Source organism: Hemiscyllium ocellatum, chromosome 43 (assembly GCF_020745735.1).
Source record: "Hemiscyllium ocellatum isolate sHemOce1 chromosome 43, sHemOce1.pat.X.cur, whole genome shotgun sequence".
In the NCBI taxonomy this organism is placed as follows: domain Eukaryota; kingdom Metazoa; phylum Chordata; class Chondrichthyes; order Orectolobiformes; family Hemiscylliidae; genus Hemiscyllium; species Hemiscyllium ocellatum.
The window spans coordinates 27610454-27629485 of NC_083443.1; the positions used below are offsets into that span (position 1 = coordinate 27610454).

Below are 19032 nucleotides of genomic sequence, written 5' to 3' on the forward strand. Positions count from 1 at the left end.
CTTGTCCTTACCACCCTCCTTAAACAGTGGCACCATGTTTGCCAACCTCCAGTCTTCCAACACCTCACCTGTGACTATCGATGATACAAATATCTCAGCAAGAAGCCCAGCAATCACTTCTCTAGCTTCCCACAGAGTTCTCGGGTACACCTTATCAGCTCCACCTTTACCCATTTCAAGACATCCAGCACTTCCTCCTCTGTAATCTGGACATTTTGCAAGATGTCACCATCTATTTCCAAACAGTCTATATCTTCCATATCCCTTTCCACAATAAATACCGATGCAAAATACTCATTTAGTATCTCCCCCATTTTCTGCGGCTCCACACAAAGACCACCTTGCTGATCTTTGAGGAGCCTTATTCTATCCCTAGTTATCCTTTTGCCCTTAATGTATTTGTAAAAACCCTTTGGATTCTCCTTCATTCTATTTGCCAAAGCTATCTCATGCCCCCTTTTTTGCCCTCCTGATATCCCTCTTAAATAAACTCCTACTTCCTTTATACTCGAAGGATTCACTCGATCTATCCTGTCTATACCTGACATATGCTTCCTTTTCTTAACCAAACCCTCAATCACTTTAGTCATCCAGCATTCCTTATACCTACCAGCCTTTCCTTTCACCCTGACAGGAATATACTTTTTCTGGACTCTTATTTCTGAAGGCTTCCCATTTTCCAGCCGTCCCTTTACCTGCAAACACCGGCCCCCAATCAGCTTTCGAACGTTCTTGCCGAATACTGTCAAAATTGGCCGTTCACCAATTTAGAACATCAACTTTTAGACCTGGTCTATCCTTGTCCATCACTATTTTAAATCCAATAGAATTAATGGTAGCTGGCCCCAAAGTGCTCCCCCACTGTCCCCTCAGTCACCTGCCCTGCCTTATTTCCCAAGAGTAGGTCAAGTTTTGCACCTTCTCTAGTAGGTACATTCAGATAGTGGAACCTGTGAAATATACAATATCATGGGTCATAACATTCTGGACTAACAGCATTTAGTATCTCCCCCATTTTCTGCGGCTCCACACAAAGACCACCTTTGGAGGTGTTTGTCCACCTGACAACGACTTGAAGAAGGAGCAGCACTCCGAAAGCTAGTGCTTCCAAATAAACCTGTAGGACTATAAGTGTTTAATTCAGCTGCAACCATAAACTGGGTTACTGACACACAAGCAGTGAAATTCAACAAATTTAATTTTTCATTTTTTAAACTGACTTTATCTACATGAATACTTGGATAACAACTTCTTTTCTTCTTGTACATGATCTAAAAATCAAACGAAGTCCTCAGTCAGGGCTATTTCTAATAACATTAACTGGCACTTCACATCAGAGTAAACTCATTACAGAGACAGCATTTCTGACAAATATGCATAATAATAATGAAACAGACAATAAATTAACTAGCCATGTCTGGCATAGCAATAACTACATTTGTGCAAAACGTTCAATACTGTTAGTATTACTATTTATAAAAATAATAGATTATATAATATTAATACCACAGCATACAAAACTGTTTAGATATTTCTTTTAGCTTTGCAAAATAAATAGTGGCATAGGCACAAATGGCCTCCTTCTACATCAACATGACTTCAGAGATGCTAATTACTAGTGTCATGGTTAAGTGTAGCCAGCTGCTTGAGAGGAAGAAAACCATTCCCCTCTTATCTAACTTAGGTTCATAATGCACCCATGACTTTACATTTCAGATGAGGTTACATTATCCACAGTTACAGGCATTAGCAGAAATTGAAAACCACTGGTGTACAAAATATAACCAAACAGGAAAAGAACTCATGGATCAAACTAACAATAAATGACCAGGAGAAAATGAGAACTGCAAATGCTGATGAGTCAGAGCAGAAAAGTGAGGCACTGAAAAAGCACAACAGGTCAGGTAGCACCTGAGGAACAGGAGAGTCGACATTTCAAGCATAAGCCCTTCATCAGGAATGTGGGGGTAGCTGGGAAGGCAGTGGGTAGATGCAGGTGGGGAGTGATTGTTTTCGGTTGGCGGGGAGGGTAGAGCAGATAGATGGGAAGGAAGATGGACAGGTAGGACAAGTCAAAAGGGCGGTGCAGAGTTGGAGGGTTGGATCTGGGACGAGGTGGACGGTGGGAAGACGTGATTTGGAAACTGGTGAGGTCGATGTTAATGCTGTGTGGTTGAAGGGTCCCAAGGTAGAAGATGAGGCATTCTTCCTCCAATCATCGGGTGGTTTAGGCTTGCAGTGGGGGTGGCCCAGGACTTGCATGCCCTTGACAGCGTGTGTGTGTGTGTGTATATGGGGGTGGAATTGGAAGTGGTCAGCCACTGGGCAGTGGGGTTGTAGGGAGCATGTGTCCCAGAGATGGTCCCTGAAACACAGCTGGCCCGGTCTCTCTGACGTAGAGGAGGCCACATCAAAAGCAACGGACACAGTAGAGGTGGTGGGTGGAAGTACAGGAAAATCTCAACCGGAGGTGAAAAGATCCTTTGTGGCCTTAGACAGAGGTGAGAGGTGTGGGTGTAGGTTTTACACCTCTTGTAGTATCAAAGAAAGGTGCTGAGTGTGGAGGGTGGGGTGTGAATCTAACAAGTGAGTAATGGAGGGAATGGTTTCTGTGGAATGCAGATAAGGGATGGGAGAGAAATATATCTCTGGTGGTGGGATGATTGTAGTCAGCAGAAATGGCAGAGGATAATGTTCTAAAACTGGAGACTGGTGGCATGGAAGGTTGGAGGAGTGTTTAAGGCTGAGATGTGGGAAGTGGAGGAGATGTACTGGAGGGTATTATTGATCATATGGGAGGAGAATTATGGTCATGGAAATAGGCGGCCACCTGGGATGTCCTCTGCACCGACCTGCCCACTCCATTCTCCCCACCAACCTAACAATCATCCCGCACCTGCATGTATCTACCACATTCCCACCTACTGCACCCCCCAGCCCCACACTCTTATTTATCTCTCAGCCCTCTAACCTCCATTAAGCAAGCAAAGTCCATGGCACATAATACTCAAATGATGAGTGTCTGCATTTTTAGTGTACCATGCAATTAATTTAAAATAATTCTTTGGCATCCATTTATTTAAATGTGAATTGCTTCAAAAGTGTGCAAGTTAAGTTCAGCTCTTCCACCCATTTGTTCAACAAAAGACAGTTGTGCGTACAAAATATTCCAATATGTTCAGGCCCCACTTTGCTCAAATAAGCACTTGGGAGTTTTAACACAATGTGTTATAAATCAGTGTGTTATGTCCCACCAACACTTGGGAGACATAGGGAAGTGGTTCAGCAGTCGATTCCATAGTTAGTAAGCAAAGAGTGAGGTACAGTGCCTTTGGCATGAGGTAACATGTCCATCTCACTACTCACCGATTTATAGAAGGATTACACAAATTAAAGAAAAATATTTAATGGGAGGAGGCAGCAATATCAATTTGATGACATGGTTCTAGTGATACAATGAACTTTTAAATAAAACAAGCAGTCACCGTGTATTCTGAAAACAACTGTGACATCTGCAGTCAATGCAAGTGCTCACGTCAAACACCCTATACATTTCATCCCATGCCTGTGTCAAATTGCAGTTTCTTCAAGTAACTTAAGAACTTCCTCTACCCACAGGAGGACTTTTTCCAAAAGTTTAAAATGATTTCAATCCTCTGATTATTCTCTTACCACGGTTCTTTGTCATTGTTTGGACTGTAAACTGTTAATATTGAGTCAAAGATAGCCAAAGCTCTCAACATAACAGAACTAGCCTTTTTGATTTATGGGGTTAATCAATCATACCTCAACTGCAAGATTCATATTTTATAAAGCTTGGGAAATGACTGAAAACCTGAGAAACTGAGCTGCTGAATTTTGAAATGGAGCTTTGGTGTCCCTCAGGCACCAATTAACCCTGCTCCAACATTGGCACTGTCAATCACTGAGCAGTGTACAAGAAACCCTGAAGCACTGCACCTCCAGTGACCAAATGATAAACGATCAAGTAACCTTGAAAAGACAGAGGATGCATTTCCAAGTTGGCACATAATGAATCTTCAAAAAAAAAGGTCTACAATGGCAACCCCCAAGGTACAATACAGACGGCATGCCTCAAGAACATATTTATGGACATGGTTTTTATAGCTTCTTCTACCATCCGTCCAGATGGATATAAAAGTTAGACAGTCTTTCCCTGTTACGTTAGACCCATATGCAGCACATTTCAGGACTGGAAACTCTTCTGCTTTCAAATTATTTTGTCAGTTTTAATTCTCCACACTCAACATCTGGAATATATTAAAAATAACTTTCCCAATATAACATTTCTATTGCCCCAATGTATTGTGGCAACTGTTTTATACAATAAAATACACACCTGCATTAATGTAATACGCTTACACTAGCTGGTCCTATTACAAATGCAGATAAAATGTCATAAAAACAACAGAAAGCACTGGTTTTACAGAGGGCTAAATTACAGCATGTCATAGCTTCATTACCCTTTTAACTGAAGTACCCCATGACCTGAAGTCTACACTTGATCTTACCTCAACGTGGCAATGCCAGAGCAGAGCAGATTAGCTAGTGCAACTGAATTCAAGTAAAGTTGCATTGAGCTTATATAAAACCTTGGTTGGACCATGTTTGGATTACAATATGATTAGATTAGATTACTTAAAGTGTGGAAACATGCCCTTCGGACCAACAAGTCCACACCGACCCTCCGAAGCGTAACCCACCCAGACCCATTCCTCTGCCCTAACACTACGGGCAATTTAGCATGGCCAATTTACCTGACCCGCACATTTTTGGATTGTGGGAGGAAACCGGAGCACCCGATGGAAACCCACACAGACACGGGGAGAATGTGCAAACTCCACACAGAGGCGGGAATTGAACCCGGGTCTCTGGCGCTGTGAGGCAACAGTGCTAACCACTGTGCCACCGTGCTGCCCAATATGGTGGAGGATTCTGATATTCACGTTGCAAAAAAGGTTTAAGAAAAAAAAGGATAAGAGCTAAAACAAAAGATTCACAAAGATGGTAAAGCCAAGATACAGATATTGGGGAATACCATTCATATGAGGGAGTCTTCTTTAGAACAGGAGGACGAGAAGTACTTAACAGAGCAGGTTAAGATTGAGATGCTTTTTGTTCTTTCATGGATGTAGGTGAAGCTACAAGGCCAGCACCTGTTACTCATCCTCAAATACCCTGAAAGGAGGTCACTTCAGAGGGAGATTAGCATTCAGCCTCATCGCTGCTGGCCTGGAATCAACGTAGTTCAAACCAGGATCTCCCTCCCTAAAACGTATCAGTGAATCAGATGAAGTTTTACAACAATTGATGATAGTCTAGCTGATAACAGCCATAAAACTCTTTATAAACCCAGGTTTAATAATTGTACTTGAATTCATGCCATGTTAGGAGTTAACATGGCATCACAACATTAACCTAGACCTCTGGATTACTAGTCCAATGGCAGTACTACCATCAGGCTACCAATTTCTTCAATGTAGACAACATTTGGAGGAATCATAAATATAACAGTCGCTTCAAATGGGAATCCTGGAGAAACTTCTTCACTTAGAAAATGGCAAGAATGTGAACTCAACAATGAAGCAAATAGAATTAAGGTTTCCAAGGGGAAGCTACATATTCACAAGATTGAGGGAAAAAAAAAGCTTATATTGATAGAGGCTTATGTTGGACCAAATGATGCATTTGTATGCTGCAGAAATCATGTAAATTTCTTGTTTAAAACTCTTTTTGTCCTTCTGAAAGGAATAAAGAATATTAAATTTAACTTGTATAAATGTTAAATGTTGTAATATTCATGATCATTTAAAAATATTTATCTCTATATATTGCAGAAGAGGGTATTTAAGTTGTAACCTTTGCCTGATTGGAGGCGATAATATGCTTGAAACTTACCTTCACATTTTAAAACTTCAAACTCAAACCATGTCCTGCGAATTGAAACCAGTTTTGCACTAACCATTTAGCACCATATTTAGCACAAATGGAAACAGCAAGACCATTGATTCCTACAAAAGCTATAAGAACTTGTTTTCAATAAAAAATATATCTATATATAAAAAAGTGTCCATAAAGTTAATGAGAATTGCATTCTCAAATTGCGATACAAGTGGTAGTGTTTTTCCAACGGCCCGATTCTCAAGCAGTAGTCCAACTGTCAGTGTCTGTTCCTCTTCATTATTAGTTGATGAACATAATCCCATAGTTTACTTGGGTCAGTCTCATTTTGGTGAATCATATTGCTTAAGGCTTCAGCTTGGTCGAGACTCTGCCAGTAATCTTGATGCCACATTTCTTTCCAACTGTGAGGAAAGAATCAAACAAAGATTAGCATGTTAAGGCAGGGGGAAATTAGCATGAAACAGTTTGGTCAGTAATCCTGTAGAATAATCCGAAATTGCAGGCAGAGTGAAGTTTAAATCCACTGCATTGAATTAAACCACAAATTACCCCAAGGCCTTTGCCCTCTGTCGGACCTGAAGTAGATTGTCTTCTTTGAAGAACTTCCTGATACCAATCCTAAATTTTCCCATTGCTAGTCTGAGCTTGGAACCACAGCAGTAATTTGAAGAATGAGCAAAATTTGACTGTCGATCAATATTTTTTATGGCAATGAGAAATGGAAGCAACTATTTTGCAAAGTGGCTCACCACAATGCACCAGTCATTCCAAATGTGGCAGTCTAGATGGTTCAGCTGGCTTTTCCTGCCTGTCAGTTTGTATATTCAATACTGCCTTTTTAAAAATATTCCATGGCTCTAGTACAAGACTAGAGTTTCAGTCTCATTTTCAAAAACTAACTCAACTTAAACTCCTATGAACATACAAGCTCCCTTTCCACATCCAATTCATTTACAGTTAGAGTATAAAGGCACATATTGGCCTCTTGCATGATGCTAGATGTAATTGCTCTACAGTGGCCGTATCTTCATCTGCGTGAGCCATAAGCTCTGGAATTCCTTCCTTAAAATCTGTTTGTCCCTCCTTTTTAAGATGCACTTTAAACCCTCTGGCTAAGCACCATGTTACCTGTCCGATTATCTTCATGTATTAGTGTTGAATCCTGGCTGATAATACACCTGTGAAGCATCTTGAAACAGTTTACTATGATACAAATGCAAGATTTTGTTGATTTTCTGACCATATTCTTAATTTGAAGTTGCACTACTTATTCTTACCTATCTAGAACTGTTCTATCTACTTGCCCAATCTGACGACGTAATGACTTTGTTTTCCTTTTTTTAAAAAAGGGGCAGATACTTTTACCAAACGGCAACAGCACTCAATAATAAATTTTCTGAGCATACTTCAAGACTTTGTATGACCATGTAGAATTGAAGATTTTGCTTTAATTATTCAAATATTTGAAATACATCTTTTATGAACACAATGAATCATCCACCCTTGTTGCACACTAGCTAACAAAATTGATTTCTTTTGGAAAAATGCATTTTAAAAGTAATATACAAAGCATTGAATAATGTAATTAGAATTTGGCAGAGCAATAAATTTGGAATATTAACAGAATAGGTACAATTGCATTTGAGTTGTGCAGCACCCAACTGTACTGTAGACAGGAACAGGATATTCAACTCCATGCTCCATGTGGTTAAATGAACAGAGGTAAGACGACTTATTATGATTCACGATTCCTCAATTCCATGACTTAGCTTTGAGGACTAAACTGCAAAGATAGCCATAATGCAGTAGGATAGTCAACATTTGATTGACTTTCACTGGAATCGACACAGAGGGTGGAAAGTTGGGGTACTTTGACAGTAGCATTTTGCTGCTGTCAAGTCTTTGTTTTGCTTGTAATCAATCAAGGAGAAAGAAAATTCAACACTTCATGAATCAAGACAACAAGGTGACTTTGCAATGAGGAATGAAACTGGGCAGAGGAGAGTAGACAATAACTGGAAGGTTTCCAACTGATTTTATTCCAGGATGGGCAATTTCTTTAATGGACGTTTTACACAAATGAAGTCTGGCTGCACTAAATGGTGGGATGACTCAAGAGTCTGAACATATCAGCGCTGAACTTCTAAAATTGTCAGACATACATCTAAAAATACAGAGAAGCTAGGTTTAATGGCTTGTTGCAATAGAACAATATCAAATCATTCCATCTTGTGAAAAAGCTTTCTTCGTGAAAACTGGCCCCATAAATTCAGACAATGTGGCAGCTATTTCCTACCTTAAAAGAAGTCTCCTTGCATTTAATCCTCTTGTTCCTTATTAAATCCCCATGATGATAATAATGCCCTGGCTACTGTATAAGAAAAGGTTTGCATTTAAGTATAACCTTTCACAAACTCAGATAATCAAGGCAATCCTTAAATACCAGTACCAATATTTCAGTGGGTAGGAAGATAGGTGCCTAACTGAAGGCCGTAGGGAAAACAAACTACACAGTGCCAAGTATGCCATCAAACCCAAGACCTGGAGCAAATTATATGTGGATTTGCAAGCCTATGAAATTCTGTCTTGCTGCAGAATCCCGGTGCCCAAGCTGTGATTGACTGCACCAGTCATAAACAAATTATCATCATCTGCAGGATCAAAACCATGGAACTCTTGGTCCCCTCATTAATCCATTCAAAATAAAAATCAATCGGATTTTCAACTTTAAATCTTACACGAGCTTATCAATTATCCTGATTTCCCAACTTCAGACAGACAATCTAATTGGCACATTTAGTAATTTCCTGCACCTCAGCTCTCAATGTGATCTGAAAAGCATACTCTAGATCAAAGTAATTTTACAAATGTACCCTTAATTACAGTGAATTTCATTAAGCATGCTATGCTTGATTCAACAGACCTATCCATGATCCTTTGATACATTTTCAATAAGACAGTGTCCACACAGCTGTGGCTTATAACCCTGACAACAGTCCACCATAATTCTGTTGCATAGAATTATCAACCATCTTACTAATTGGTTCTCAATATTCAAATTCATCTATTGCTGAAGGAGAGTATGGTACTTTCTTCTGATACTTTAAAAACCATTCTGCAAAGTTTTTTTTTTAAAAACATCTAGTCAAAGCCATCTTTTCACTGCCCAATGATCAACATAACCAATGAAACAGTCATGGGTAAAATGAAGTAATAACTTACTTGAAAGCACCTCCCAAACCCATGCATGACATCTATACCAGGTGCACCATCACCTGCTAGTTCCCTTCCAAGTCACACTGACTTGGAACTATATTCCTGTTCCTCCACTGCAGCCAAGTAAAAGTCCTGTAACTCCTTATTCAACAGCACTGCAGATACTGGTATAGTAAATCGGTGTCTGCAGTTCACAACAGCAGCTCATCACCTTTTCAAAGGCAATTAGGAGGAGTCAAATATTGGCCATGACAACGATATTCCCCTGAACAAGTATAAATGTTCATCTAATTTCAAATTAATTCAATGTGAATTTGTTATACATTATGTTCACAGGAATTCTCATCTTTCAGAATCAAGTCTGTGGATTTTGAAAAAAACCCCAACAGAAGAACAGATCTTGAAATTGGTTGTTACTTTTTTTAAAATGTAGGGCTCAGAGACAAGCTTTTCACATCCAGCTCTACGACATCTGGTAACAGAAATGGCAAACTACCATCACCAAAACAGAAAGCAGCCATCCGTCAATGTAATGTTTAGCCTCAACTCTTGAAAAGACAGGACTCAGCTAATGTTGTACTCTCTATGCAACATAATTTCTAATTAAACTCCATAGCACATTTCATTGAAATATTTGTATTGGGAATGCAATTATTAGTGGTGGAAAATATCTCACCAAAGCGACTTCATTTTAAGTCTACTATACTTTGTTTCTCTTCGGTCAAAACATGGTCATCGCTGTAGTTACTGCGCTTCATTTTTATCTCACTAACATATCAATATCATTAGACATTCAGGGCATTGTCGTAGAACACCAGTCATGAACACATCTTTATGAATAGGTTTGAATAAAATGGAAACAAAACTCACTTTTATAGGGTTGGGAAGAGACTGCTACACTCACCGAGACTCCACACTTTACCACTCTCAATCTTTTTTCATATAAGCTAACCTATGAACACCTCCTTATTCTTCTTAAACTGAGTCAGAAACCACCTATAGCCCCATGATTTATTTCCTGCCTCCATAAAGAGGTTGCTTCTAAGAGAAAGTAACATGAGCAAATTATGCTGGGAAAAAGTCAAACCACAGTATTTTGTGAAAGTTGTAATAAAATTGTGTCAACGCATAAACACACCATTTATTTGATAAAATATTAGGTGTTTTGCTTTAAGGGTGCTGTAAATGCAAGTTATTTTAAATATCTGCAGGAATGGCTTTCCAATAGTTTCATATTGATGGCAACAACAAAAATACTCATCTGCGGAGTCCTCATTTGCATATTGACTTCTTATAATGTACTTTGAAAACCCTCCAGGGTCTATGCAGTTGCCATGCAACTGTTGTAAAATCCCAGAGCCAGAATTTCAATCGTACGTGAACTACAAAATACATCAAGCAAATTAAAAAATGACAGCAAACATGCAGGTCAACATTAGCATGGGTACTAACTCACCTTAGTTTTGTGTGGTTTAATCCTTAACTCTTAGCATTATCAGCAACTCCCTATCGTCTCATTTCAGCATGCCAAAGTTCAAAACCAAGCTTCTAATTCAAACTCTCCTAATCTCCCATTATTTCTCTATTAAACAAGGAAAATGTTTCATTAAGTTTCAAGCTCAAAGGATTTGGAACATCAACAGAAGTGTCAGTTAAAAACTGACAGCTGGCTAAATAGCTCATATTATTGTAATTTCCTTAAGCATCCACTCCTTGCTTGGTCTTGCCCTGTACAGATCATAATCAACACACTTTAATACATCACCAGCTGCAGCAGGTAATCCAGAAACTTTAGGCCGCACATTTCATGCAGAGATCTGAAAACGTGATGGGAATAATTACAACTGGACTGAAATAAAAAAAATGCTGAAGCAGCTTAAGTTACCACACCCAGAAAGAAATAACTTAAAAATCATAGAATGAGCTGTACCAGAGGTCATTCAGCCCACTGTAACTGTATGGTAGGTCGCCCCTGCCTCTATCCTTGTGACTGACTGAGGTACACATTGTAGTTTTTTAAAAAAAGTTATTCTGCCTCCCATCATCTCATGCTGTAGTCATTACAACCATGTCAATCAGCTCCTAGAATCCTTTTAAGCAGGTTTGGCAGCAAAATCATGAAGGGATCACAGAGAATTCATAGATACAGCTCTTGGTTAGTCTGCCTTTTGCAAATCAACTCAAAAAAAAATTGCATTTAGGTGTACTATTCAATTTATGCAATGGGCACAGAGCATTTCACCCACACACAGGCATGAAAAGGCTGACGGCTGCAGTATGCCCTTACCCAAGGTTTAACCTGGTACACAGCAGCAGCCTCAACTTTCCCATTAAGAAAGTAAAATAGAATTAAAGCATACATTGAATTGTACATTAAACAAAAATAACATTCTTTTATAGAAAAAAAATGTTTGTTATAACACAGCATAAATGTCAGAAGGGAAAAAGTTGAGAATCGGGATCTGGGCACTGCCCAAGACATTCTACGTCTTAAATTAAAAGAAAGAACTATGGAAGATGGAAATAAATCACGGAAAAGCTCAACTGATCTGCCACCAGTGAAGGGAAAACAGTCAATTTTTAATTCCAGAGACCTGAAATTGGGTCACTGGACTTAAAATGTTGCTGCTAGACCTGCTGACTTTTTTTTGCTTGTTACACTCTACTTTAAAGTGTGCTTTTCTACACTGTTCCGTTTGTTCCAAACATTTTCAAATTCTGTCCTTTTGTAGTTCCTCCCCATTAAACCCATTTCTAATTAATGATATGGCACAGTAATGAAAGGTGTGAACTATCTATATTTTAGTAGAACAGAGGCATGCGGGCTTTGGTTTGTGTAGCTGATGGGGCTAAATTTTAGCTTGTAATTTTTTTTTAGGGTTCCAACTGTAGTGTAATGGTAATGGCCCTACCCCTGGACTGGAAGGCTTGGGTTCAATTCACATATGCTCCAATGGTGCATAATAATATCTCTGAACAATAGGTTAAATTTTAAAAATTAGGCGTTTCTGCAAGACAGGTGATTTGGTGTTGGAAAAGAAATGATTGGGTGCATTTGTGAGTTCTGGGTATATAAAATAAGTGTTTCTGTTGTCATGCTGATGTATTTTAAAGAACAGTCAGAGCTAGTTCTTGGAGGCTAATGGGAAATTGTTCACAAGGAGAGTTTTATCAGGGGACAAAGTAAGCAGTTATACATTAAGCTCCCAGTTTAGATGGTCAGAGATTGATTTGTGCTTTCCATGAAGGGAAACATCCATAGCTTGAAAAGAATAGCTTTTGGATTTCATTTTAGATTAGATTACTTACAGTGTGGAAACAGGCCCTTCGGCCCAACTAGTCCACACCGACCCACCGAAGCGCAACCCACCCATACCCCTACATTTACCTCTTACCTAATACTACGGGCAATTCAGCATGGCCAATTCACCTGACAAGCACATCTTTGGACTGTGGGAGGAAACCGGAGCACCCGGAGGAAACCCACGCAGACACGGGGAGAACGTGCAAACTCCACACGGTCAATCACCTGAGGCGGGAATTGAACCCGGGTCTCTGGCGCTGTGAGGCAGCAGTGCTAACCACTGTGCCACCCACAACTTTTTGGCAACTCTGCAGAAATCTTGGTCAAAGCTGGATGTATAAACCAACTGTCCTTATGAAAGGAGATCACTTTGGATGGTTAAGAAATAGGTTCCTTAGTACAAGTTGATGGCAGTCACCTACCTGTCATTTTCAGGAATCTCATCAATGCTTCCATGCCCAGGGACTGGAAGTGGACAGCCCATATGATTGTAAGCAGCTATTCGAGGGGCTGGCATTTTAAACTTATCTGGCTGCTGTCTGTGAGCTTCCTCTGCCTGCAATCTTTCATTTTCCTTCTCACAAACAAAGCATTCAAATCCATTCAAATAGTTAGGCTTGTTAATATCATTCACGCCCCATTCCCTCTTTTCCAAACTCTCCAGCAGCAAAGTGTTAGTGATGCCACCTGGCTGTTTGTACTCTAGATACTTCAAATACTCATTGTCATTTTGGTCAAGGAAGTTGATATAGTCTGCTAAATCCTTTGGCGATTCAAAGTCGTCGATTAGAATTACAGAATGTGAATTGGGCATCCAATCCTGGACCACTGGGGAACCGCGATAGATCGGCACAGCTCCCAAGTGCATTGGGCGCCATAGTTTCTCAGTCATATAATCGTCACATATCGCGTTCTCCATGGCGAGGTGAAATTTGTACTGGCTTATGAAATTCATGAACTCTGCATCTTCAGTTGTGGCTGTTAGTGTGTCGACCAATCGATCATTAGGCAGATTCTTGTTTTGCAGGCACTGGCCGTAAGAATCAATCTACATGTGGGAGAAGGAAAGAAAACAAAGTTGAGTGAAGGTCAGTCAATATGTATCTCTAGGGTCATTTTATATTACAGTTGAGGTAACAGAAATTACTCTTTGGTTTAATGATAGTAGAGGTGAAATCTGGGCAGAATAAAAGAAAAATATGTGGATAGCTCATACCGAGGGGAGAACAAAAGACCTTTTTATGGCTGTAAAGAGTGTCATATCAAGGATAATCAGAGGGTGACACAGATATCCTGTTTTCACAATGACGGTTCTCAGTAAATGCCTTGATGTTTTGAACTATCTTTAGGAAACTGTCAGATGTCCTGTTTTACACTTTCCAGTTAAAACTTTAAACCAATGCTGGAGGAGAAAGTGCGTGAAAATTCTTCCTGTCAAACAACCTCATTGCAGACAACCTGTATCCTCACCCCCACAAGCCCCTTGACATCTTTGAACTTGCTGTGAAGAAGTCTTTTAAATAATCCACAGAATAGAGGCTGCCATCTCTGGTTGGACATATCATAGCTCGGACAAACAGACATCAGACTCAAAACATTAACTCTGCTTTCTTCCCACAGATACTGCTGGACTTGCTGAGTTTCACCAACAAATTTCTTTTTTGTTGCAGATCTCCAGTTCTTTGCTTTATTTTATATTTGACAGATGTTATCACATGTTCTCCCAGCATCCACTACCAACCCCAGAAACCTGCCATTGGTCTGTCAACATGGTAACTACTAAAAACCAGTTTTCAGTTGTTTCCTGGGTTTGACCCTTGCCTGTCTGGTCACACTAGTTAAGTAGCAACTCAATTTCACACAAAACCTGCTCTTCTTGTTGTGTTAACACAAGTTCACTAGTATCAAAACTCTAATTTAGAACAATTAATTTCAGTCAGTCATTGTTAACACTAGAAACTTAATGTAATCATGAGGTACATTTGATCACCAAAACCACTAAGGATTCTGCCTTAGCATTGGAAAATGTAGTAGACTGTAATGATTGCGACGAGGTCAGTCAAGTAGACACCATAGAATACGAATCCCCTGATTGGGACTGTTAATCTGGTCCATCTTAGTCAAACACGGGCCCTCAGTTCCTTCATCCTGATCATGAATTTATAGTGTGAAACACTGTGGTCTTAACACTGAGCCCTGTGGAACTCCACTAGTCACCAGAAGCCATCCTGAAAAGACCCCTTCATCTCCACTCTGCCTTCTGCTAGTGGGCCAAACCTCTCTCCTTACCAGCAGTTTGTTTCTAATATCACAGGCTCATAGCTTCCTTGCCAAAGGCCTTGTGGCTTTAACTGGATGGCAGTTAAACTATCAAACAAAATATTTCAAAAAAACAAGGTTATGATGCTCCTAAAGCTACTGAACATCGAAACCCAACATTTTCAAAAACAAATATGATATATTAGCCTAAAGGTTGTAAGATTAAATGTTTAAATATAAATGAATTTAAATTTCAAATAAAACTAAATCAATAGCTACTGTGACCGCAATACTGCAGCAATCAGTATAGAATAATTCAAACAGCTTTAATGTTTGTAGTCTACAATTGACTGTACCCAGTGCTGAAGTGAATATTGTGATATTGCCTCCTATTTGTAGATTTACACTGCCACCTACTGTGATGATTTGGAGATGCCGGTGTTGGACTGGGGTGTACAAAGTTAACAATAGTGATAGCTAGACAATATGTTGAAGGTGTTGACCCCCTGTGTTCTCTGTTTAAACCTGATGTTTAGATTGACTCTAATCTAAAAATAAAATAACAGAGTTTTACATAATTTCATGCAGTGTTTGAGCTCAGAGTTCTACATGAATGTATGCAGTTTTACAGCAAAGTGCAATGTAACTCTGCAAGTACAAACGCACCCCACAAAATGTGTGCGCGCATGTGGGTTTTTGTCTGCGGGCGTGTGTGTGTGTGTGTGTCTCCCCGTCTGGGGTCGGGGTTGCGAGTGTGAGAAAGTGTGTGTAGTGAATGCAGAGTGTCTTAAGCCTGTGAGGGGGTGCATGTTTGAGTGTGGGAGTGTGTGCGTGCGTCTGTGTGTACCTGTGTCCGTGTGTGTGTGTGTGTGTGTGTGTGTACAGTGCAATGGTGATCAGCCCACGCACCAACCTCTTCCCCTCGGCCCGCAATGAACCCCCCCCCCCCCAATACCCCTCTGCCTGCACCAACCCCCACCTCCCCCCCGCAAGAGCCCCCCTTCACTGACTCCCCCCACCGCTGACTGCACTGACCTCCCCCCTCACTGACCCTCCCCCTCCACCCCTCAGCCCGCACTGACCATCCCCCGCCTCAGCCCGCACTGACCCCTCCCCCTTAGCCCGCACTGACCACCCCACTCACTGACGCCAACTCATCACTGACCCTCCCCCTCAGCCCGCACTGACCCTCCCCCTCCCACTCAGCCCGCACTGACCCCGCTCATCACTGACCCTCCCCCTCCCACTCAGCCCGCACTGCCCAACCCCCTCACTGACCCCCCGCCCACCCCTCGCACTGATCCCCCCACTCAGCCCGCACTCCCCACCCCCCTCACTGATCCCCCCCACTCAGCCCGCACTGACCACCCCCCCCTCACTGATCCCCGCCACTCAGACCGCACTGACCACCCCCCTCACTGATCCCCCCAACTCAGCCCGCACTGACCACCCCCCCTCACTGATCCCCGCCACTCAGCCCGCACTGACCACCCCCCTCACTGATCCCCGCCACTCAGCCGGAATGACCACCCCCCTCACTGATCCCCGCCACTCAGCCCGCACTGACCACCCCCCTCACTGACGCGCACTCAGCCCGCATTGACCACCCCCACAATGACACCCCCTCAGCCCGCAGTGACCACCGCTCTCACTGACCCACCCTCACTCAGCCCGCACTGACCACCTCCTCACTGACCCCACCCTCACTGACCCCCCACTCAGCCCGCACTGACCACCCCCCTCATTGACGCCCCCACACTCAGCCCGCACTGACCACCCCCGCACTGACCCCCACTCAGCCCACACTGACCCCCCCAGCCCACACTGACCACCCCCGCACTGACCACCCCCGCACTGACCCCCCTCAGCCCACACTGACCACCCCCGCACTAACGCCCCCTCAGCCCACACTGACCACCCCCGCACTGACCCCCCCATCAGCCCACACTGACCACCCCCGCACTGACCCCCCCATCAGCCCACACTGACCACTCCCGCACTGACCACCCCCCCAGCCCACACTGACCACCCCTGCACTGAACACCTCTCAGCCCGCACTGGACCCCCCCCTCCTCCCCACCTGCACTGAACACACTCCTCCCCACTGCACTGATCCTCCCCCCACTCCTCCCACCCCGCACTGATCCTCCCCCCACTCCTCCCACCCCGCACTGATCCTCCCCCCACTCCTCCCCCCCCGCACTGATCCTCCCCCCACTCCTCCCCCCCCGCACTGATCCTCCCCCCACTCCTCCCCCCCCGCACTGATCCTCCCCCCACTCCTCCCCCCCGCACTGATCCTCCTCCCCCCACTCCTCCCCCCCGCACTGATCCTCCCCCCCTGCACTGACCCTCCCCCCCGCACTGATCCTCCCCCCCCCTGCACTGACCCTCCCCCCCTCCTCCCCCCCCTGCACTGACCCTCCCCCCCTCCTCCCCCCCCTGCACTGACCCTCCCCCCCTCCTCCCCCCCTGCACTGACCCTCCCCCCCTCCTCCCCCCCTGCACTGACCCTCCCCCCCTCCTCCCCCCCTGCACTGACCCTCCCCCCCTCCTCCCCCCCTGCACTGACCCTCCCCCCCTCCTCCCCCCCTGCACTGACCCTCCCCCCCTCCTCCCCCCCTGCACTGACCCTCCCCCCCTCCTCCCCCCCTGCACTGACCCTCCCCCCCTCCTCCCCCCCTGCACTGACCCTCCCCCCCTCCTCCCCCCCTGCACTGACCCTCCCCCCCTCCTCCCCCCCTGCACTGACCCTCCCCCCCTCCTCCCCCCCTGCACTGACCCTCCCCCCCCCCTCCCCCCCTGCACTGACCCTCCCCCCCTCCTCCCCCCCTGCACTGACCCTCCCCCCCTCCTCCCCCCCTGCACTGATCCTCCCCCCACTCCTCCCCCCCGCACTGATCCTCCCCCCACTCCTCCCCCCCCGCACTGATCCTCCCCCCACTCCTCCCCCCCCGCACTGATCCTCCCCCCACTCCTCCCCCCCCGCACTGATCCTCCCCCCACTCCTCCCCCCCGCACTGATCCTCCCCCCCCTGCACTGACCCTCCCCCCCGCACTGATCCTCCCCTGCACTGACCCTCCCCCCCTCCTCCCCCCCTGCACTGACCCTCCCCCCCTCCTCCCCCCCTGCACTGACCCTCCCCCCCTCCTCCCCCCCTGCACTGACCCCCCCCCCCTCCTCCCCCCCTGCACTGACCCCCCCCTGCACTGACCCTCCCCCCCTCCTCCCCCCCTGCACTGACCCTCCCCCCCTCCTCCCCCCCTGCACTGACCCTCCCCCCCTCCTCCCCCCCTGCACTGACCCTCCCCCCCTCCTCCCCCCCTGCACTGACCCTCCCCCCCTCCTCCCCCCCTGCACTGACCCTCCCCCCCTCCTCCCCCCCACCACCGGACCCCCATCTCCTCCTCCTCCTCCCCCCCACCACCGGACCCCCATCTCCTCCTCCTCCCCCCCCCCACCACCGGACCCCCATCTCCTCCTCCTCCCCCCCCCCCCCACCACCGGACCCCCATCTCCTCCTCCTCCCCCCCACCACGGACCCCCATCTCTCCCCCACCAAACCACCGGACCCCCCGCTCCCCCCCCGCACTGGACCCCCCCTCCTCCCCTCCCGCACTGATCCTCCCCCCCCGCACTGATCCTCCCCCCACTCCTCCCCCCCCCGCACTGATCCTCCCCCCACTCCTCCCCCCCCGCACTGATCCTCCCCCCCTCCTCCCCCCCTGCACTGATCCTCCCCCCCTCCTCCCCCCCTGCACTGATCCTCCCCCCCTCCTCCCCCCCTGCACTGATCCTCCCCCCCTGCACTGATCCTCACCCCCTCCTCCCCCCCTGCACTGATCCTCCCCCCCCTCCCCCCCTGCACTGATCCTCCCCCCTGCACTGATCCTCCCCCCCTCCTCCCCCGCTGCACTGATCCTCCCCCCCTGCACTGATCCTCCCCCCTCCTCCCCCCTGCACTGATCCTCCCCCCCGTACTGATCCTCCCCCCTCCTCCCCCACTGCACTGATCCTCCCCCCCGTACTGATCCTCCCCCCTCCTCCCCCACTGCACTGATCCTCCCCCCCGTACTGATCCTCCCCCCTCCTCCCCCACTGCACTGATCCTCACCCCTCCCCCCCGCACTGATCCTCACCCCCCCCGCACTGATCCTCACCCCCTCCTCCCCCCCGCACTGATCCTCCCCCCTGCACTGATCGTCCCCCCCTCCTCCCCCCCCGCACTGATCCTCCCCCCACTCCTCCCCCCCGCACTGATCCTCCCCCCCCGCACTGATCCTCCCCCCGCACTGATCCTCCCCCCGCACTGATCCTCCCCCCACTC

General features: G+C 45.6%; 1 protein-coding gene across 3 annotated transcripts in view; it reads right to left on the reverse strand.

Annotated features, from left to right (window-relative positions):
• Window positions 1-1180: 1180 nt before the first annotated feature.
• The window catches only part of fut11 (fucosyltransferase 11 (alpha (1,3) fucosyltransferase)), a 50350-nt gene continuing 32498 nt past the window's right edge, over window positions 1181-19032 (reverse strand). Inside the window, exons 2-4 of one of the 3 annotated variants that reach the window (XR_009647262.1) lie at window positions 12868-13493; window positions 10598-10723; window positions 6264-6326 (exon numbers count right to left, since the gene is read on the reverse strand). Coding sequence is in view for 2 of the 3 variants with exons in the window: in XM_060854159.1 (XP_060710142.1) it covers window positions 6182-6326; window positions 12868-13493 (771 nt within the window). In the remaining variant the exon portion in view is untranslated. Of the gene's footprint in view, window positions 6327-8221; window positions 8297-10597; window positions 10724-12867; window positions 13494-19032 lie in introns of all 3 variants that reach the window. The other 2 variants (XM_060854160.1, XM_060854159.1) reach the window with 2 other exon arrangements.